The sequence below is a fragment of the Sylvia atricapilla genome, chromosome 3 (genome assembly GCF_009819655.1).
Source record: "Sylvia atricapilla isolate bSylAtr1 chromosome 3, bSylAtr1.pri, whole genome shotgun sequence".
NCBI classification, from domain to species: Eukaryota; Metazoa; Chordata; class Aves; order Passeriformes; family Sylviidae; genus Sylvia; species Sylvia atricapilla.
Window position 1 is genome coordinate 34058397 of NC_089142.1, and position 21020 is coordinate 34079416.

At 43.0% G+C, this 21020-nt stretch overlaps 4 protein-coding genes across 7 annotated transcripts in view; 2 read left to right on the forward strand and 2 right to left on the reverse strand.

Annotated features, from left to right (window-relative positions):
- Positions 1 to 757, forward strand: part of DOP1A (DOP1 leucine zipper like protein A) — a 60018-nt gene extending 59261 nt beyond the window's left edge. For all 3 annotated transcript variants that reach the window (XM_066315074.1, XM_066315075.1, XM_066315076.1), the window contains one exon: positions 161 to 757. In XM_066315074.1, the coding sequence (XP_066171171.1) occupies positions 161 to 466 (306 nt within the window). In that variant the 3' untranslated portion in view covers positions 467 to 757. The remainder of the gene's footprint in view (positions 1 to 160) is intronic.
- PGM3 (phosphoglucomutase 3) lies at positions 749 to 8716 on the reverse strand. The gene is made up of 13 exons (XM_066315077.1): positions 8511 to 8716; positions 8173 to 8378; positions 7288 to 7472; positions 6913 to 6980; positions 6483 to 6616; positions 6131 to 6326; positions 5175 to 5332; positions 4686 to 4769; positions 3953 to 4051; positions 3517 to 3633; positions 3241 to 3363; positions 2323 to 2496; positions 749 to 1729 (listed from the first exon to the last, which is right to left on the reverse strand). Exons 2-13 carry the CDS (start codon positions 8374 to 8376, stop codon positions 1643 to 1645), a joined length of 1629 nt encoding a protein of 542 aa, XP_066171174.1. The 5' UTR covers positions 8377 to 8378; positions 8511 to 8716; the 3' UTR covers positions 749 to 1642.
- A 453-nt stretch (positions 8717 to 9169) lies between these two features.
- Positions 9170 to 12729, forward strand: RWDD2A (RWD domain containing 2A). Of its 2 annotated transcripts, none has more exons than XM_066315084.1 (3): positions 9170 to 9245; positions 10042 to 10260; positions 11763 to 12729. In XM_066315084.1, the coding sequence occupies exons 2-3, from the start codon at positions 10063 to 10065 to the stop codon at positions 12438 to 12440; spliced, it is 876 nt and encodes a 291-aa protein (XP_066171181.1). In that variant the 5' UTR covers positions 9170 to 9245; positions 10042 to 10062; the 3' UTR covers positions 12441 to 12729. The 2 variants fall into 2 exon arrangements, with proteins under 2 accessions (XP_066171181.1, XP_066171180.1); XM_066315083.1 differs by lacking the exon at positions 9170 to 9245 and adding an exon at positions 9731 to 9769 and having other exon boundaries at positions 10028 to 10260.
- Positions 12730 to 15205: 2476 nt separating this feature from the next.
- ME1 (malic enzyme 1) overlaps positions 15206 to 21020 on the reverse strand; it is a 154894-nt gene continuing 149079 nt past the window's right edge. The window contains exons 13-14 of the mRNA XM_066315082.1: positions 17412 to 17510; positions 15206 to 15561 (exon numbers count right to left, since the gene is read on the reverse strand). Coding sequence (XP_066171179.1) covers positions 15403 to 15561; positions 17412 to 17510 — 258 coding nt within the window. The 3' untranslated portion in view covers positions 15206 to 15402. The remainder of the gene's footprint in view (positions 15562 to 17411; positions 17511 to 21020) is intronic.

A 21020-nucleotide genomic window follows, 5' to 3' on the forward strand; every position in this document is an offset into this window, starting at 1 on the left:
GATCTGCTTTGGCACCTACACTTCAGCATTGGTGTGATTTGTGGATAGGACAAATATTTTTGGACTTTAGAAAAGTACTGTATTATACATTAGTCCTTCATTTTCACCTGTGCTTTTCCTGTTTTGTCCTGTGTTGTTTCCCATGTCTCTGTATTTGCAGAAAAACCCAGAGGAGGATGGCTCAGGGAAAACACTAAGCTGGGAACCAGGTCACTTGCTTTTAACCATCTACACTGTTCGCAGCATTGAGCAGCTCTTGCCTTTCTTCAATGTACTCAGCCAAGTTTTTAACAGCAAAGTCACAAGTAGATGTGTTGGACACTCAGGGAGCCCTGTCCTTTACCCCAACTGTTTCCCAAGTAAGGACATAAAAATGGAGAACCTCAAGACCTTCTCCAGCAAAGCAAGACAGAAGATAGAAGAAATGGTTGAGAAGGATTTTCTTGAAGGTGTCATAAAATCATGAACCAAACTGGTACTACTCAGCCTAGATGTAGTGTAACTATCTAAATGAAATACTGTATCTTTCCCAGTTGTATAGTATTCTTTTCTTATTTTGTATGTAATGAAATACTTAATGTTGTATTTAAGTTAAATATTTGTAAATAAGAGAAGTTCTGGATGTGGCCTGAATCAAGTTTAAATATTGGTGGCTCATATTGATTATAGTGCCTACTATTTACAGTAAATGTTTTGTTGTCTTGAGTTCTGTCTTTAAAACAACGAAAAAAAAAATACAAGGTGCACATTTTTTCAATTTGTTTCCAGTTTATTTTTGTCTTTTTTTTTTTTTTTTTTAAAGATATACTGGAATTTGTGCTTATTTAATAACCTGTAAAATGCTATTATGGCAGGAGTTAATGCAGGACTACAATGAACTGTTTGTCAGAGGTAGAAACCCTGAACAAAAGTATGCCAAGGAGGATACTTGGTGTGTTTAAAACATTGCATCCTGTTGGCCCAGCCCCTCTGTGGTGCTGGGGAGCAATTAAGGCCACAGATGACAAACTTGTCTCTGTCCCTTCCCTCAAGTGTGGTTATAAAAACTATTACTGCAAATCACTTTCTAAATAATGTCATAAAGTTTCTAATGAAGATAATATTGCAATAATAGATTATTATTTGCAAATATTCTTTTTCTTTATATTGTTTCCCCCTCAAAATGAGGTGAACTGAATCTGAAGACTAGTGACAGCCTCTGTCTTACACTGTTTGCCCACAGATGATTGGGCTACTGGGGGAAGGTGGGGATGATGATTCTGCAGCAGCCACTGTGAGCACAGTCACAGCAGAGCTCCGGTCATGCAGCCATGGCCAGTGCTCTGAGGTGTGGGAGTTAGATTTCAGGCACAATGTGACAATGAACTAAGCTAGGGCAGGGAGGGGCAGAATTCCTTCTGGACATGGCTATGGTTTGTCAAGAAGTTAGACAAACTTGGGGAGGGGAACACTCAACAGCAAGAGCATCTCATTAGGAGGTAATTTGCTGAAGGAGGTTAAGAATAAGCAGAGTAATATTCCATTCAGTTCTGATCAATCCTTGCTACTCCCAGGAAGGGTTGGCTCTGTGCACAGCAGCACATGGTAAAAAAAAAGTAGTATTAAAAAGGTAAGGGAAGTTGTGTGCTTTAACTGCCATTCATTATATAGGCTGGGGTGGTGCTCCTTTTCCACCAGCGAGGTGGAAAACAGCCAGGCTCACTTCATGGGCGAGTGCATCTGCATTCTCCTGTGGAATATTGGAAAAGCTAGTTATGCTGCTGTCAGCATGAGAGAATAGAGCAAATATGTCATATTAAGGCAAGCATTTTCCTGCAAATGCTGAGTTCCCTATATTGCTCCATCAGCCACTGCCATCATGCTGGCAGAGAGAAGCAGGTTAGGAGCATGTGAAGTGGGGAGAGCAAGACCACTGCTTTTGCTGTCACCTTTAAGTTCTGATCTGGACTAACTTAACAGCAGCCAGAATTTTTTTCTATTTTGCTTCTTATGAAATTGTGTAGTTAAGGGCTGCCTCGGCAAATTTTTTTCTTAACCCTGAGCTGCTAGAAGGCTGGTTGTCTTTTCAAAATCATCTGGTGTTAAATCTGCCTTTATAAACATTTATATTTTCCTTTTGAAGATAAACATTGAGAACATTAAACATTACTTTTCTAAATAAAAGAAAATCCAAAGTGACTTTTTGTGATCACAGTCTTTTTTTCCAAATTTAGCATTTGTGAAGCATGATTAGTCTGGAATCAGACTTCCTTCATCACTCCCTGCTAGGCAGAAGATTGTTTAATGTGAACAAGCCCACTCACAAACGAGTCAAGCTCTGACCTGTGTGTCTGCTTCAGCATAGATTCTGACGACGTCCTCTGTTCCTGACGGACGGACAAACGCCCGGGACAGTCTGTATTTCTTTACAAGGGCATCAATCTTCTCCTGTAGCCCCGGGGGCGTCAGCGCTCGCCTTTCCGCGTCCGTCGTGTCAATAACGCGCCTGTCTGCCACCTGTGGCATCAGAAATAGGGTAGGACACAAATTCAGGGTTGGCTGTGTTCTGCTGCCTGGAGAAGAGTTCTGTTTGGGAGCTAATAAAGGGCTACTCAAAGACTTGGGGTTCCTTGGATCCCTGCAGCATCTATTAACCAAGTCTTGAGAGGCCTCAGCTGCTCAGTTAAAAAAAAAAAAAAAAAAAAGGGGCAGTTCTGAACTTGCCTTCTTGGTCAGCTTGAAGTGAAGCTACAGCTTCTCCCAGTAGATCAGAAACTTAAATTGTTTCCTCCATTTCATTTAGACTCCAGAGCTTCCTTACTCTATCTAACAGAATGCTGCCACATGGTACCTTCTGCTCAAGCTCTTTGAATGTTGAAAAGAATACAGGCTTGAATATTCAAGTTATACAAGGTGGCACAGCAAGAAAAATCCAGCTGCCCAGCAGGCAGAGGCCTTGGCAAAATAGGATTTTTCTAACTTGAAAGTTAGAATTTCTTCTTAAGTTAAAATTTGAAGAGTTTTGGTCAGGCATTTTTGGCTATTATTTCATCTTTTTAAAAGTCATATTTCTATTTTAGTCCAAGTGAAATCCTTGTCCCTCCTCTGACTTCTTCCCCAGCTTCTTTGGCCTGTTTCTGCCCTTTCATGGTCTGTTTCAGCTTTAAAATAAAGCTTATCAAAATGTGTGCAGGCAAAAGATGCTGTGAGCAGGGCCCCCAGAGGCTGCTGTAGCCTGAGCCAGCGTGGCTGGAACCTCACCTGGACCTTGAGCAGCCGATTGGGGAGGTCGGTGTAGAGAGCGTCCCACTGCTGCACAGTCAGACCCTTCAGAGCCAGGATTGCTTCAATAACCAGCATGTCTGAGACGGCATCGCCAACAGTCTGCCGACAGGGAGGGAAAACACTGCAGCAGTGAAGACAGGGAGGCAGCATTTCACCAGAACGCTTCCAGCAGCCCCCAGCAGCAGCCTGACGGGAGCTCACAAACAGGAGCTAACCCTGCCAACCCCGCGGTTCAGTTCGCTCAGTTTTTACCTGATTAATCAAGTCAATCATGTTTTCAATCATCTTTGCTGCTGCTCTTTTTTCATCATCTTTCTCCTCTTTTACCAGCTGTCGTATTTTAGTTTCAGCAGCTTTACTAAACAGCACCTAGAAGAAAAAGATGAGAGCTTGTCAAGACAAAACCAAGGCTCATGCAGTAGTGAGGATGAAACTTTTACCATTTAAGCCCAAACAGCAATCATTAATGTTTGCTACCATGAATTCCCACCCCCCTCCCATAAAGCACAGAGGAGCTGGTGGCAATGCTGTGATAAAGACAGAAGGAGTAAACAACTCTTATTTTCAAACAAGGAGAAAAAGTCTCATTTATAAAACCTAGCAGAGAGTGAAGACTGCTTTCTCCATGTAATTTAGCCCAAATTCTGTACAAAGAGGCTGATCATATGGATTACATGCTCATACTTACTGTGCCATGTCCATTTGCCTCAAAATAAACACCCACATCAAACTCCTGGGCCTTGTGATGCAAGTGCTTCACTCCTGTTTTGACACAGTGCACAGGTACCTGCAGCCCAGAGGTGTGCAGAGAATGACAACAAGGTTACAGACTCTCCTCAGCAGCCTGGAACTGAGCACCAACCCAGAAGGACTGTTGGAAACTAATCCATGTTTCATGGCCACTAAGGTCCCAGAGCTAAAATGCTCCACTATTTCTGCAGACCCAATTAAAAAATATTTCATTTATTCATGTAAATAAAGACTAATTAAAGAATTAAAGAAATAAACTCCAAACCTAGAGAAATCCAATTTAGTTTATAATTTCAGGGAACACACTTGATTCACATACAAACAGAAACCTACTCTCAATTCCTGAAAATTTAGCTTGCTGCAGAAAATTAAACAATCAGTCTCAAAATATCAAGGAGTCTTTATTGACTTGGTTGCAAAGCTATGAAGTCCTCAGTTTGTTTAAGTACCAAGGGATTTCATTAAACATTTTTTAAATTATTAAAAGCTGACTAGAACTTCTTAAGCTCTGCCCTCTTGCATCTCCTTTGCCACCAAGAATTTAACCACTACTGGAGATTTGAAAAAGTAATTTATTTTTGCTTGATTTTAATTTTTTCTAGCAATCATATTACAGTGGCATTTACTTTAAAAAAAATAATTAAACTACCTAGAAAAAGCACAGAGAATACCTTCAGTGTTTCCTGGAGGTAGCGTGTTGAATTCCCATTGGCATAAGCTGTTTGTACCACTGCCATCTCGAAGTTCTCTTGTACCTGAGCAAACCAATAAGCCAAGTTTTACTGTCCAACAGGCACATAGACAAACAAAAAAGATAAACAGAAAGATGATCAGAACTGTTAAATGTACAATTAAACCTCCTGCATACCAGAGGGAGGCACCAGCTCACTGAGAACATCTGTATGGTTAAAGCAACATGAATTCTGTTCAAGTCTTTGTACATCCCATATTGATTTTTCTCAGGTCTGTCTGAAGCAGCTCTTCAAGCTCAGACTTTCCAAACCTCTTTTTGGCCACAGCAGTGAGGTACAGGACGGATCTCTTTTTAAAGCTGGTTCACTTTAGGCAGATGTAGAGAGACCACATACCAAGCAACACAGCTTTCCTCAGATTACTTTACTAATTAAAATACCAGCATTCATTTAATTTGTTAGAGTTACCTTGGCAAGAAGTTCTTTTAGGAAGATACTAATTAAAGTTGCTATTTTATCTCCATCGATCAAGTGAAAATGGCCAGCTGTGTCCTTATAATAATAAACAATTCTATCTGCATCACCATCAAATGAGCAGCATCTCTCATTGGGCTTCATGTCCAGCCCTAGTGCACAGAGTGACAAATGCAAGTTAAAGACAGGAAAAGAAACAAAGTCAGGTAATTTATTTCAGTGAGTGACTAGGAAAACACATTTTCTTTTCAGAGCACAGGTCTGCATACAAATGACTCAGGCACAGTTAAAGCCAGGATCCATCCCCAGCAGGTACTGCCACTGTGCTGCTCCCAGCACTGCATTTCTCCAGTACACAACCAGCGTGGGAAGGGGAAGCAACACTACATCTTGGTGTTCAGATCTGGCCAGCAGCTGCAGTGAAAAGACAGCTGTCTAATGGAGAACTCAGTTTAGCCTGAAATAATCTCACATCCAAATCAGCCTGCTCTCCCAGTTCAGGGGTTTTCTTTTATACAGTTCTCAGGAATTGATTGAAATCATTTCCTCGCTGGTTTATATCAATGAGTCAGCCTGCTGGCACCAAGCTGTTAATTAACCCAGCCCTTCTGCAGGAACACGGAAAAGTGTCTAATACAAGAGAGAGTAAAACAAATAACACTAAGCCAGGCTTGACTGATCTTTGGACTCTGCCAGGTTAACATTCAGAAGAGACTGTCAAACATATTTCCACCAGTCAGAGAGACACTGTGCCCTTCCAAGCAGTTCAGACTCACACAGAGATGCCAAACCTGGCCATGCTATTGCCTCTTTCCACTGCACAAGGAGAGCCATTCATACAGTGACTCAGTAAGGAACAGGGAGCTTCACTTACTCACTTACCCAAGGATGTGGACCTTTGCCAGACCCTGCAGAGGAGGTAAAGCAACATAAAATTACTGACTACATACCTCCAGGTGGTTTCTGGTGAACTTTCACAAAATCTGCACCACATAAGTGATTCAGTTTCTCCTTGGTTCCATCATTATATATGTGAATTAGCACTTCTTGTGGAAAGTAGGGCTTCATTTCTGATAGCTTCAGGGCTCCTATTCCATTGGCACAATCAATCTTCAGGTGCTTCTGACTCTCTCCAGAGCAGTGAGACTTAGTGCAAGGGAAGAAGGGGCAAAGTGAACTGTTACCCCGGAGAAAACACACCTAGAGCATGCTGAATTAGAAACTTCAGGACCAAACAGGTCAACAAACAGAAGAGATTAACTTTTTTACATTTGCATGAAGAAGACAACACCTACTATTCACCTGTTTTATCAGTTCCATAAAAGCTTTGGAGAGTTTTTCATAATAACCTTCCAGTGTAGCTTTCCCATACTGCCCTTGGGTGTTTTGACAGCAGACCATGTAATGGAGCTGTGGTGTCGTCACCAGACCATAGTCTAGTGTGAAATAAAAGGAACAACGTTCAGAATGGAAGTGCAAATTAATTGTTGCTTATAAGTTGTACAGTGAACAGACAAACGTAGTACAGGAAACACATATGAAATTTTTCAAGTTGTCGTATGAAAACATAACCCTCCCCTGCCCTGCATTAAAGCCACACAACCACCCTGAAATAAGATTGTTACAAGCAGGGATGGAAATGTGTCTGGGCTGTTGCTTTAGGGCTGCATAAAAGAGTCACATTTACATAAAAATCCTGAAAGGAGATTAGAATTGCTGAAGTGTAACCTACCATGGTACTGACCACCTAGAACCTGGATACCATCTATAACTGACTGGGACAGCTTCTTGCTGCTTGGCCTGGAAAACAACAAGTACAGCTGATAACCTTGGCAAAGGCATTTATCTATGGACTTGGGAAGGAAGCATGTGTGGAAGACTCCACAAACTTCCTGCCAGAAGATTTAGACTCACTGTAAAGAAATCCAAACCTTTCTCTGTTTTAGGCAATTCCCAATAAAGTTTGAAAGCCAACACCCCCAGGGATTGCAAACACATGTAAAGTGCTGGACACAAGTGGACATCACACAGTACCCACTCAATTCCCCTGAAGACAGCACTGGTATTTCCAGAAGAGTAGGATATATCTACAGCCTTTTGTCATTACCTGGTGTCTCTGCCAATAAAAACTGAGGCATCTTTGTGCAGGTTCACTGCTGCCTTTTGGCAGATCTCAGTTATCACTTTCTGTAATTCTTGCTCCTCTGCATTTGCTAATTGTGTGGCATACTCTTCCCAGGAAGGGTGCAGCATTTCACCAAGAGGATCAACCAGCTTTACACCATTGTCTTCCTTACCAGAAAAACAAAAGAACAAAAAATAATAAGTCTAAAAGTAACTAATAAACTTACTAATAAACTAATAAAACCTCTTTGAAGACAGACAACACATGGTTCAGTCACATTGCTTCTTTAAAAGTGGAGAACTTCTGGGATGCAATAGCTTAGCTGTTTATTTAAACCTCCACCAAACCCCCAAAGAAGCACTATAATAGGTATATTGAGTATCCAACTCTTTCTTCCTTATAATTTTGGTATGAAATTCATTTGACATTAAAATTACATAAGGGGAGATTCTAATAGCCTTCAATACTCCACAGCAGCAGAAGTCTAAATGCCTGATTTCTAATTGCTGCACCTGCATGTTTATTTTTAAAATTTACAGACTTTACTCATGGGTTCTTCTCTTCTCAAGGTTACTCCCAGCTTCCCAACATTAGAAAGTTACATTGCAACATGAAATGTTTCCTGTGTTCCACCATTTCCACATGAGAAAAAAAAAATTCCCCACTTCTGTGTACAGGGGAAAAATAACTTCCGATTTACAGAGAGCAGCAGGCTAAATGTTTCAAGCAGGTCCCGGTGTCTTCAGGATCAGCGCTATGATGAGCTTTGATTCCAACAAACTGATCACATCTTTCCACCCTTCTACCAAAGCGCTTCCCAGCGCTCCAGCGAAGCGCTCACACGTTGAAGGAAAGGGCAGCTCTCACCTCAGGGTTGTGAGACGCTGTAACCATGATGCCAATGGTGGCCGCCACGGCCCGGGACCGGAGCACTGCCAGCAGGCCCATGCGGAACACGACGTGATCCAGCTGCTCGGCCCTGGTGCGGAAGCCGGCGGTGCCGTAGTGCAGGGTCAGCCCCGCAGGCTTGGGGTGCAGCGCCGAGTACTTCCTAAGGGCCTCCGGATCCATGTCTGGAGAAGGAAAGAACAGAGATGGAAGTGAGAGGAGACAAGTCGCTGTAATGTTTCACGCTCTGAAGGCTGCGGGCGCCTTAAAGCGCCGCCCTCAATCCCCGGGCAGCGGGGACCAGGACAGGAGCGCACCGGGTAAACGCGGCGTGACCAGACACAAGCAGATCACGCAGCGGCGAGGCGGAGAGCCACGGTTCCCAGTCAGCCGGCTGGATCCAGGGATCCTAACAAATCCCCGCAGCGGAGCCTCCCGTTTCTCACCGCGGCATCAGCCGCTCAGTGCGCCCGGCCGCGGCTCCATACACTGATTTCCGAGCTCAAAAGCAGCGCGTCCCGCCTCCCCAGGCGCTTGCAGGGAAGCCCTCAGCGGGATGTCGCGGCTCCGTGGGGACCGGCAGACGGACACCAGGCCGGGCGGGCGGGGCCAGCCCGACACGCGCCCCCTGCACGGCTGCTTCCCCGGGGACCCCCGGCCGCACCGGCTGGGACGGGACGGGACGGGACGGGCCGCGCGGAGCGGGACACGAGCGATGGGATGGGTGTGACACGGTCCTGCCGAAGCCGCCGCCGTGCGCCCCGCACGGAGCCGGCGCGGCCCCGCCCACTCGCGGGGAACCGACCAATGGTGGTAGGTGGGCGGGGCAACGACTGCCGCGTGGCGCCTGGGCCCCGCCCCCGCCCGGCGCCGCTGTCGCGCAGGCGCCGCCCCGCCCATCCCCATCCCGCGGTGTTCGGGAATGGCGGCGGGAGCCGGGGCCGGGCGGGAATCGCCGTGACATCCCGCACAGCCTCACTGACAGCGCGCTCGGAGGACACAGCTTCCCTCCCAGTGCGCGGCGTTTGGGTTCATTTTCCTCACACTGGCTGGTACGGGGCTGTGTTTCCGATTTGTGCTGAACACAGTGATGATGATGTGGAGATGTTTTTGTTATTGCTGGGCAGCGCTTACATAGGGCCAAGGGCTTTTCTGATTTTTGTATGCCGGGCTGGGGGAGCTTGGGAGGAACCGGGACAGGTGACCCCAACTGACCAAAGGGACATTCCAGACCATGGAACATCATGCTCAGTATATAAAGCTGGGGACGAAGGAGGAAGGGGAGGACGTTTGCAGCGATGCCATTTGTCTTCCCAAATCAGCGTTAGGTGTGATGGGGCCCGGCTCTCCTGGGGATGGCAGAACATCCACCTGCCCATGGGAAGCAGGGAGTTCATTCCTTGCTTTGCTTGTCTGCACGGCTTTTGCTTTCCGTGTGGAACTGTCTTTATCTCAACTTGGGAATTTTCAGCCTTTTACCCCCGATTCTCCCCCGGTCCCGCGGTCGGGGAGGCGGCTGTGTGGGATGTCGGGCTGCCGGCTGGGCTTCAGCCAAGACATCCAGACAACGCGGGGAGTATCGCATTTATACCATAAATCCGTTGTATTTATACCATAAATAATGAATGTGTCACTGCCCGCGCTCATCAGTGCCGGACTCCAGCCCGTGCTCTTTGCTCTTTCCCATCCCCGAGCCCCAGGGCTCCTCCTGACCGCCCCTGCCCGGGCTGAGCGCCCCGTGTCCAGCCGTGTTTAACCAAATTCTGCCCTTCAAGGATCCTGGGGCCTCCCTGTGGTGCTGAACCATGTGTTAAACCCCGGGATGTGACTCCAGCCCTCTCATTCCAGGCGTGTGTGGAGAGCAGTGCAATGGCTGTCACGGTAAAAGAATGCCTGGAGCTCCAGCTGCTGGAAGTGGAAATGCTCCTTTCGATGTTTCCCAAAAGAGGGGAATTCAGTCTGGATGCCGATGCCGTGCCCAGCGTCCAGCGCTACCTGAGTTCTGCTGACGGAGCCCTGCCCCCGCAGCTGGAATATCGCATCGCTCTCGATGTAGGGGAGGCGAAGGTGAGAGCTGCCAAGAGGCTTGTTCATGGCTGGTGGTGTCTTTGCTCCTGCACACACTTGAGAACTCCGCCGGGAAAGAAGGGCTAAAAAAAGCCAACGCATGTTTGTTTGCTGTTTGAAAAGTCAAGAGTAACAGAATATCTCAGCTGCTGCTAACATCTGCGTTAGAAATACAGTAATGTAAAAATAGCCCCAAATGGCAGAATGCAGTTATGAGGAGGCACAAGAACACAAAACCAAACCCAGCCTATGAGCAGAGAAACCAAACTGCAGTATGCTGAGTTACAACAGTTTAACTGATGGAAGAAACACATTGAACTAATTGATGTAAATACTTGCACAGAGAACCCGAGTGCAGGTCCAAGTGGATACTCATGCAGTGACTAGAAATAGAGAGCAGACAAACTCAGCCTAAAAGCCATTTTCCATGGAATGAAGGTAATCAAACAGAATAATTAACTGGGTAATGAGATAGACTCATGATTTTTTTTTTAAACTTGAGATACAAGCTTAGGTATCTTTCTAAAATGCACCCTTTCATCCATCTTCAGAGAGAAGTTTTATGAACCATGTAGGGAGGGCTTGTGTAGGAGTAGTAGGGTTTTTTCCCACAGCAGATAGTCAAGGAACTTGGAAAGATCATTAGTCATTTCATGATTCACTTCTCTCTGCAGGACTAATCATATGATTGTACACTGCAGTGAGTACCCCCTAATAGTCTACAGGAGCTTGAAGCACTGAGGACACACAAATCCTTCCTCTTGGACTAGAGGCAGGGTTCAGCTGCCAAAGAACTGTGGTGCTCCGTTTGAAAGCACTGTAGGAATAATCAAGAGAAGTTCATAAGACATCAGATAAGATAATCTAGAGGTCTCCCTGACCTGAAATGTACATTGATCTTTTCATCCCCTATAATCCTGATTCCTCTTTACAGTGAATACTTCCTTAAAATAATGGTAATGCACAGAATCATAGAATGGTTTAGGTTGGGAGCAACCTTGAAGATCAAGTATTTACAACACTCCCCCCACGTGTCTCTATATACAGTAGGTACAATCACAAACACCATTTCATGTAACTCTTGGCCTTTTATTCCAGCAGCTGGGCTGAGTTCATTAGTCATGTGCATTTGGTAAGGGGTGAGATTCTCAAAAGCCTTTGACTCCCACAGTTCATTGTTGTAGCAACACTGAGCTAGAAATACCCCTCAAGGGTAACTGTGTACCTTCTCCCAAGCCATGGCATTAGTTCTGTGAACAGCACAAAAGCTGCCTGGATAACATGGGAAGTGTTGCGAAAGTGACAGCAGGATGCAACAGAAGGAACAGACAAAAGAACAGGTTATTGGAACGAAAGGGAAGTACAACTAATTCCAGTTAGTAGGATGCTGCAATCTTGATTACATCTCCTCATAAACTGCTTCTGACAAGGAAGAAGAATCTAGTGTGTCTTCTGTAGCTGCAGAATTAATTGTCTCTGTGTGTGTGTTTTCTGTTTTTAAGGTCAAGGTGGAATTGCAGGTTCTCCTTCCTCATATGTACCCTCAGGTGGCTCCTCAGCTCTTTGCCAGATCAGATGCTCTGCATAGACAGCAACAGCTGCAGCTCAATACTCGTCTGGCCTCTCACATCAGCTCTCTGGATTCAGGAGAGCTGTGTGTGTGTGAGGCTGTGCAGTGGGTGAAGGACAACAGCCTGCCTTTCCTGGAAAACAGTGAGGCCTCTTCTGAGTGTGCTTCTAAAGAAGTCAGGGTTAAGGGAATGCTGCATCGCATGTGGATCTACAGCCATCACATATACAGGCAGGAACTGAGGAAAAAGATTTTTGACTCTGCAAAGAAGTTAAATCTGACTGGCTTCTGCCTAACTGGGAAACCTGGTGTCATCTGTGTGGAGGGACTCCGAGAAAACTGCGACGAGTTCTGGCGTGTTATTAGATATCCCAGCTGGAAGCACATTTCATGCAAGCATGTGGAGAATATAGAAACGGAGGGAAGCATTGATCATCTTCGTCTCTTTCAGAGTTTTGAAGACCTGCAGTTTCAGGCACATGGCGATTACGGCCTGAGGAATGACTATCACATGGATCTTGGCCAGTTCCTAGAATTCCTGAAAGAGCATCAAAGTGGACACATTTTTCAGATTTTATTTGGTGTTGAAGGCAAACTTTCAGACAATTGAGAGAAACTGTTTATGAAGAGTTCTAATTCTGGAGAGCAAGAGGTGTTGCTAATGCTGAAACATTTCGCCTTACAGCTGCTGCGAAAAGGGAAACTTTAACATCTGAGGGGAATGGTTCAAGTAGTTAATCTCAGCTTTTGTGCTGAACTGCCATGTATTTTTGGGACATGTTCACTGATTTTCTAAGACTCTAAAACTGGCATTTGTCTCTGTGAGCCATGCCTCAAAGCACTTGAAAGGTCATAAACATTCCACAGTGTGTTAGGAATTACACACTTCTGTCTCCTCATCTGTACTGTGCTGAGTGAATTGCTTCCCATCTCATCTAAAACTACTCTCTTTCAGTTTCCTTGTCATGTCACTACATATGCTTGTAAAAAAGTCCCTTTTCCAGCCGCCTTGTAGTCTTCCTTCAGGTATTGGTAAATGCTGTAAGGTCTTGCCAAAGCCTTTTCTTCTCCAGGCTGAACAATCCCCATTCTCTCAGTTGTCATAGGAGAGGTGCTCCATCCCTCTGATCGTTTTTTGTGGCCCTCCTCTGGACTTCTAGGTTCCTTTTAGGTTCATGTCCCAGAGCTGGATGCAATGGTCCATTTGAGGTCTCACAAAAAGGGAGAAGGTGGTGAGAATCACCTCCCTCAGCCTGCTGGTCATGCTGCTTTTGATACAGTCTAGGATATAGCTGACTTTCTTGGCTTCAAGTGCACATCATTGGCTCATGTTGAGCTTGTCTACCAGTACCAAGTCCCTCTCCTCAGGGCTGCTCTCAGTCTATTCCCCACCCAGTCTGTGTTTGTGCCTGGGATTGCCTCGAGCTTGAACACCATGAGGCTTGCACAGACCCACCTCTCCAGGTCCCTCTGGATAACATCCCTTCCCTCCAGTGTGTTGACTGCTCCACACAGCTTGGTGCCATCAGCAGACCTGCTGAGGGTGCAGTTGGTCCCCCTGTCTGTGTCACCACCAGCCCCTGAGGAATGTCACTTGCTGGTCTCCACTTGGACATCGAGCTGTTGGCTGCAACTCTTTGCAACCGACCACCCTCACCCACCAAGTGGTTCATCCGTCACATCCATGTCTCTTCCTTTTGTATGACAAGGTTGTCATACAGCCAAGTGTCTGTCTGGTTATCTTAATAACAATTTTCCATCTGTTCAGTTCATGGCATTTTATGTTTACACTGTGTTAGGCCAAACACCTTGGAAATGAAAATGGGTCAGATGAGACAAAGTTTAGTTTTCCTCCCTACATAACATAAGGAAATATATGTAAAATACAGACAATAGGAAAAAGCCCTATATATATATTTAATATTACAAAAAAATACAAATAACTTGAAGAATCCTTTTTATTCTCTCCATAGTCAAATTACTATGGAGAGAATTTTCCAGCAGCTTCTAAGAGGCAATGCTGTTAGTGGTTCATGAGGCAGCGTTTGCCTGTGGGGAAGCGTGCTGAGTGTGGGTAGTGAGTGTTCCAGTTTGCAATGCATGATCATATTTAAAGGTCATCAATATAATATGTAGTTGAAGAACACTGCTGTAAAGTCCCCAGCAGCTGTGCCTGGAAGGACCACCAGCCCACCACCTTCCACTCTGTGCCTGAGTGCCTTAATGTGAAAATGGGTACCAAGCAAGAAAAGCAGACTCTCTGCTGGCTGCAGAGTCTGGCTGATCGACTCCAACACTCAGGCACTCAACAGCAGCTGTTCAAAGACTGTGTTTCAGCAGACTCAGCTAATGACAACATAAATAACAGACATAATTTTATTTCAAATGAAACACGAGGAAATGTTTTAATACCATTCTCACGACAGCAATACATTGAAATGCAGAGGATGGCACTGAAATGCAGAGTGCTTCTGGTTGCTCAGAATATGATTCATGTCTTTACTGTGGTAAGTGTACTGTTTGTGTGATCATATCTTCTGCCTAAAGCACAGTGAGACAAAAATGTTGACATGTTCCCATTAGGCAGTGAGGGAGAAAATACCTCCCTTACTGAATCTGGGATCTTCTGTCTGCAGCTAGACAGAAAAAAAAAATTAATATTTGGTTTTCTAGAGATAATCTCTCTAGCAAAGATTAGAGAAAAACAGCAGAAAAAATGTTAAAGTAACCTTTGTTTCCAGAACCATCCACAAAATATATTACATTTTTCTTGGACTGGTAATTGTTTAAGAACTTATAATTCCTCGAAGTCTGTTCCTGGCATTTTGATGCTCCCTTTTTGTCAAGAAACATGGAGTTCAAGAAATTAGGCCAAACATTTGCAATGGATCAGAACAGTGGCTATCTTGGTGGGAGAATAAAATCCTTAATCTTATACAGAAAATTACCTTAGCTAATGGTAAATTTTTGCAATGTTGCATGGTACTGTTAGTAAACTTAAAATGTTCTAATTAGATGTGAACAAAAGGTTCTGCAGGTTTGGTTCTTCTAAAAATTTTTCATTTTATAACTCCACACAAGAGTGACCAGTAAGGATTTTCTTTGGAATAAAATATTCTAACCTTATGGTTTTTGCTTAAACTTTGGGGGTTTTTATTAAATAATTGGTTCACAAACTATGCAAATTACACTGTGACTGTAATGGATAAAACATCAAATGCATTTTTAAGTATCCATTTATCTGCTTAAGTTTCCATTGATGTTTGTGACAAAACTCTTGACTCCAGATACAACCACTTGTTTCAAAAAGATCTGTCAATCTGTAGTGTAGGACATCTCAATTAAAATAACAATCAAAATAACCAAACGCAAATATATTTCTCAGATTAATTTTTATTTTCTGATGTATAATTGATGGTTTCTCAATCTGAGTTTCTAACCAACTACTATGAATTAGAAAAAGTTTTCTGCATCTTAAAAAATTAGCTATTCTTAGGCTTCCTAGGCAGAAACAATCTTAATGTTTTAATGCTTTTTAACAGCAGCTGATTTGTTCATTCTCCATTGAATATTTACAGTTTGACTTTCATGGCCTCCTCAGGCCAGGTGTAGGAGTCAGCCACAAAGCTGTTGTAGTCAGTGCTGTACACCTGAGAGCGGATGAAGGCTTCGAGGTCCTTGGGCTGAGGGTAGACAGATGCAGTGTTCTTCCTGTAGGCTTCTTCTGCAATCTGGAAAGATGCATTGAACTCCTAATTAGTGCTGATAAACTATCTGAGTACACTTAGCAGGATTTAAAAGTAGGACTTAGTTCAAAATCAGGATGAGACTTCACCCTCTCTGGTGCTGGCAGTCACCCGTGTTCACACGGGATCCAGGTGAGTACCCTGGGAATAAGACTACAACAGGACGTTTGTGTTTAAGTGGCTCTGACTTGGGATACTTTTGAACAGGATTACATGTTCAGACTGTTACAAATACAGTGCTCCTCTTTGCACAGGAGTGTCTTAGCTTTTACAGTGCAGTGGTGGATAAAATATTCCACAAGCCCCAAGCACTGAGATACAATTTCTGCTTCTCTCTCATTACTTTATCCTGGTTTACCATCTTCCCAAAGCACTGTAAGAAAAGCCTGGATTTGTTCAAAGCTTTCATGCTCCTTGTATATTAGAGAAGTTTAGTATTTGCCATAGCTTGGTAATATACTTCAAATAAAGTAAACTCATGGGAAAAAAATAGTCCTATGCAGTGTGCAGGATGGCTAAAGGGAATACAAATATTTGCTTGCTCTTTTCTCACTCAGACCATACCTAAGTGAATCAATTATGCATCACAAATACAGCTGCAACAAAAATTAAGTTCAGAAGGGGTTGGAGCTCTCTCAACAAATCAAAGTAGCCTCTCACATCTGAAGATCACCTACTTGAGAAACAAGTATCTTCAGACTGGACATTCATCTGTGAAACAAGGGAAGTCTGGCAGACAGGTTTTATGCAACAGCACTGTGAAAAGATCTGCTTGAAACTATTTGGCAAATACTCTAATGCTTCTCCTTTGAATAAAAGGGAGTCATTCTTTTTCCTGCTTTCCTTAGCTCTTTTCAAAACATTAATGTTCTAGTTTAGTGAGAAGCTGAGATCCCAAGTCACCTTATTAAGACTCCTTTTCTAGGATTAATGTGAATCCCAACTCAATTTGATTGAGAAGCACTTTGGGTGTTTATACAAGGATATCTTCAGGCCTGTGCACATAATTGTCGTGGTTGAATAAGGTCTGAATTCATACCCAGTGCTTGGTATTCCAAAGAATTTTGATAGTGTTCCTCTCCTGCAAAAGGCAGAGGCTGTTGCTAAACCTCTTGAATTGGGTTGTATGAGCCAGAATAAGTATTTGCAGGAATAAAGTTTCAACAGAGAACAGGCAGAAAGAATCGCTTGGTAACATTTTCCTTCTTTTGTATTTTCTATAATATGTATGAATAGAGGAGGAATTTCTATCACTGTTTTTCTGCCAAACACAGAGCCAGTTTGATTTTGCCTGAGGAATTTATGTAACTTTTATTAACATTATTATTAAGTAGAGTTACTACTTGCCTAAGAAGACACGAACTTCGAGAAGGATTTTTCTTAAATATATAGAATGAGTGAAGCTATGGAAGCTGTTTCAAGTATGAGGGCTCCTTGTTATTTTTTCAGAAGCATAAGAAGTGGAATTACAGTAAGGTGACAAAGAGAGAAAACAATAATTGTAGAAAAAAGGTCACAGAAGACAAGGAAAAAGTTGAAACTGATAACCATGAAGGGCCAAAAGCCCTTCAGCAGTGCAGCTGGCACGACTGTGGTGAACAGCAGAGTCGATGCTCTACAGACATACACTCTTGCTGTAGTTCCACAGCTTGTATTTGATTATTTATGAATTTAAAACTTAATTCTGAAACTGCTACATGTCCAATCTTGACTGATGTAAACCAGCTTGTGTGAAGGTGTGTTAGGTGATAAAATCAAACTGTGTAGAGCTGTAAATCAAACTGTAAATCAAACTGAGGGAAGACAAAAAGCCACAAAAGGCTGAAATGCCTTACCCTCACAGCGATCTTCAGTGACACGTCCTGAATGGTGACTAAAGGAGGGTAGAGGCGACCTTCCCGTAAATTGTCTTCTGTAACTTGCTGTGCTATCACCTGAAATAACACAAACATGTTTAACTTGACATGCAGATGCAGCTGTAGCTTGATTAGACAGTGATAATGTCTTCAGCAAAGAAATTATTCTGCTTTGGCAAATCACAGATACTGCTTAATCCACCTAGACAGCATTTTTTAGAACCACCTTTGTCATTAGGAGAAGCTGCTCAGGAATTAGAAATGGAGGGGAATTATGCCTTTTTCTCACTCCGACAAGAGAAGTTACTTAAGTCTTAAGTCCACATATAAACTAGCAAATAGTTCATTGTGAGATACAAATTCCAGCCAACAATTGCAGTTGGCTTCTAAAGACTTCTAAAATACAAAGAAGCACATGTCATTCTGACAGTTGTCGCATTAACCTGTGCAGGGAACAGAACTGAAACCCTTAAGTGTAAAATGCTCTGAATGAAATTACTGGCAGCTGGTATATCTGCTATCATTAGCTACAATTTGTTTGTCTTTTGGGGACTTGAAATAGCCTTTCAGGGCGATCCAGATGTGGATAGAAGGAAAACTCTGCTCCGCATAACATCTGGTGCAGCCATGTATGACACAGCAAGAGGTTCTGAAAACACCAGGAAAGTCCAGGAAACACTGAGACTTGAAACTGATAGCAAAGCCCAAAGAGAAAGCAAGAAGTGCACTTTTGAGGGAATATTCTAGGAAAATACTTGAAACAAAGCACAAACAAAACTTCCTACAGCTCCTGTTGCATGTGGGTAATAGGAACCTGTACATATGCTTGTAGACATGTATGACTGCATCAGAACAGGTGTCTGCATGCATCCCTTCCAGCAGAAGTAAGTAAATAGTTTGAAATAAAGTAACTCCAGGTTCAAAAGAACTCAGTGTTCTCTTGAGCAGTCTAACCAGAATGTTGGTAGCTGTCCTAAGTTTTTCCATTTGGAGTTAAAATGCTGACAAGAGCCGTAGGCTTTTGAATATAACAAGTGAAAAAGAAGTATTTGTTTACATTTAAACCTCGTCTTGAGAAATACAGCAGAGAAAAACCCTCTAGGGGGAGCTAAGAGAATGTAAAATCAAGTCACTGCTCTGCATAACAGCAGCCAGGTTATTTCAAAACGATATACAGCGCTTTGATGTGCATCTGAATGAGGCACTTACAACGTGAGGTCCCTGATGTTAAGAGGGCTCTGCAGGAAAGATGAAAGCTGAAGAAATCTACAGCAAGTCGCTCTTACTGCAAGGCATCATGAAAATTAAAGGTTCAGGAGTGGTGTGCTTCTCTTTTGTGATTCTGTTTTTGATAAAAGGCAAGCTACAAAATATTTGAGCAGTGCTGAAAGTGGGAGAGGTAGCAAGATAACTGTATGGATGCCATGCTGTTCCTTCAGACATACTCCTGTAACAGCACTGAAAACTATGCAAAAATACAAACCCAAGCATTTCCAAAGAGAACAACACCCTCTTCATGTGGTATTTGAAAAACACTCCTTAAGAACATCAAATCAGTGACAGGGGAAAAAATGCTGGATTTGGGATTACTGAGAAAATAAAAGGTGTCACAGAATACATAATTGTGTCAATGTATATATCAAAATGTAACACCACTTTGAGCAGAGTGTGTTTTTTCTCCACATACTTCAAACAAGAATGGGGTAGAATCATTAGGGGGTATAGAGAATAAAAAAAGATAATAAAAAATATTTTTTGATCAAGGAGACAAAACATAATAAAATACACTTGGGAGAAAAAGAGAAGACTGAAAGGAAATGCAAAAGACAACTGAAGGCTAACATTTCTTATGTAGGCTGTAGGGAAACCAAATCATCAAACAGCAGATAATTTTGAGTTTCTTTTTCCACAGGACGCATAATTAAATTGTGACACTAATTGCCAAAAGATGTTCAAATGTATAAACATGTTTAAAAAGCTACTAGGCTCATTTATGAAGGAAAAATCCATACAGGGATAAAACATCCAGCACATGAAGGCTATACAGTAAATGCTGCCAGAATCTGAGAAGCCACTTCAGCAGAAGGATCATTTTGCATTTCTCTTGTTTATCCTCTTTTATTCAGTTTCTGTAAATGATTCCATTCACAGGAAGATAACAAACTGTTTGGACCCTAGGTCCAACCCAGTGTGGTTATTTTAATGTTCTAAATATTAATTAATCAAAGTTTTTAACAGAAAAAATAGCAAAGCGTTATTGCAGAACCTAAGTGAAAGGCAACCAAGACAAAATGGCATAAAGCAAGTGGGGGCATCTTGGTTTTTGGAGGACATATTCTCCATAATGGAAGGATTTTGTAGGATTATTTTTGAACCAAACTGCAGGTGGCACATGCAAGAATATTTCCTTAGTTCATAATTCTCTGCCTCTTTTGTTGTGTTTGGTGGGACTTAAAAGAATAGGCAACATCCATTGTTATCACAGACCAACTGCCCGCAGTTAAGAGGTGTCACAGCTTATGGTACCTTAGATTTATCATCCAAAATCAAAGTCACACTCTATTTTACTTGGCATGAAGGAAAGAACATTGAAAGTAAAATCTGTTCTAGTTATAATAACTACTTATTTGTGACTTCAATCAGATTTAATTGGAGAGGTGGCAAAGCAAGAAGCAGGAGGTGCAGGCATGTAGCTTGGGCTGCTTACATTTTAAAATTTCTTTTTTTTCAGGTAAGCTGCCTTGGCAATCTAAGAAGGTGCCTCTACTCAAAATGCATAGGTTTAGTTCTCTAAATTTTACATCTTGGATGCTTCCATTTCAAATAAAGAATATTAAGCACTATTCTAAAACCCTCATGGAATTATCCTTCCATTAAAAAAGCCAAGAAAATAAAACAAAAAGAGCACATTTGCTTTTGCTTTGCAGTGTAATTATTCAGCTAAGGGCCTACACAGCCCTGCCAGCCTTTACACCCCTGACACCTCTCCTGGCAGAGTCCTCTGGCACCCATCAGCTCAGCTCACCCAAGGCCCACAGCCCCTCACATGTCAGAGACCAGATGTGAAAGCCCTGAGCTGGGAGCAGTAAGGGGAGCAGCTACCCAGAGATCCTGCCACCAACAGAACTTTCTGTGCAGGACAAAACCCACATTTTTGTATGTCAAACTTTCCTAGAGAGTTTACTAGGGGAAGGAAACTGGCAAAACCTGTACCAAAGAGTCAGGAAAGAACCTCTACCCCAACAATTTTTTGTTACATTTTTTTGTTCAGAACTGATAGTTCTCTGACTTCATAAGACTATACACAGTTCAATCCTGAAACATTGACTGAAACACAGTTCAATCCACACGTGTGCCACCCTTTGCCATCAGCTCTCAATATATAGGAACCATTTCACACAAACTACAATGAAGCAATTTCTGCAATGAAGTAAGGCAATTCTAACACAGCAGTTTTGACCAGGAAGTGAGGATCACCATATCCAACTGAAATTACAGGGGAGGATTTAAAGGGAAGAGGTAATTATCCAAAGGCTTAGGAGACGGATCATTGCCCTTCTATGATGGTAAAAGCCAGTGGAGACAGGC

What these genes read in the sequence shown, in the direction of transcription:
- RWDD2A (XM_066315084.1), top strand. Translation starts at nt 10,063, where the DNA reads ATGGCTGTCACGGTAAAAGAATGCCTGGAGCTCCAGCTGCTGGAAGTG. An exon ending in TCGATGTAGGGGAGGCGAAG is followed by an intron (nt 10,261 to 11,762) that starts GTGAGAGCTGCC and finishes TCTGTTTTTAAG; the next exon opens with GTCAAGGTGGAATTGCAGGT.
- PGM3 (XM_066315077.1), bottom strand. Translation starts at nt 8,376, where the DNA reads ATGGATCCGGAGGCCCTTAGGAAGTACTCGGCGCTGCACCCCAAGCCT. An exon ending in ACCTCCAGGAAACACTGAAG is followed by an intron (nt 4,052 to 4,685) that starts GTATTCTCTGTG and finishes TCTGGGCTGCAG; the next exon opens with GTACCTGTGCACTGTGTCAA. An exon ending in AGGCAAATGGACATGGCACA is followed by an intron (nt 3,634 to 3,952) that starts GTAAGTATGAGC and finishes TTTTTCTTCTAG; the next exon opens with GTGCTGTTTAGTAAAGCTGC.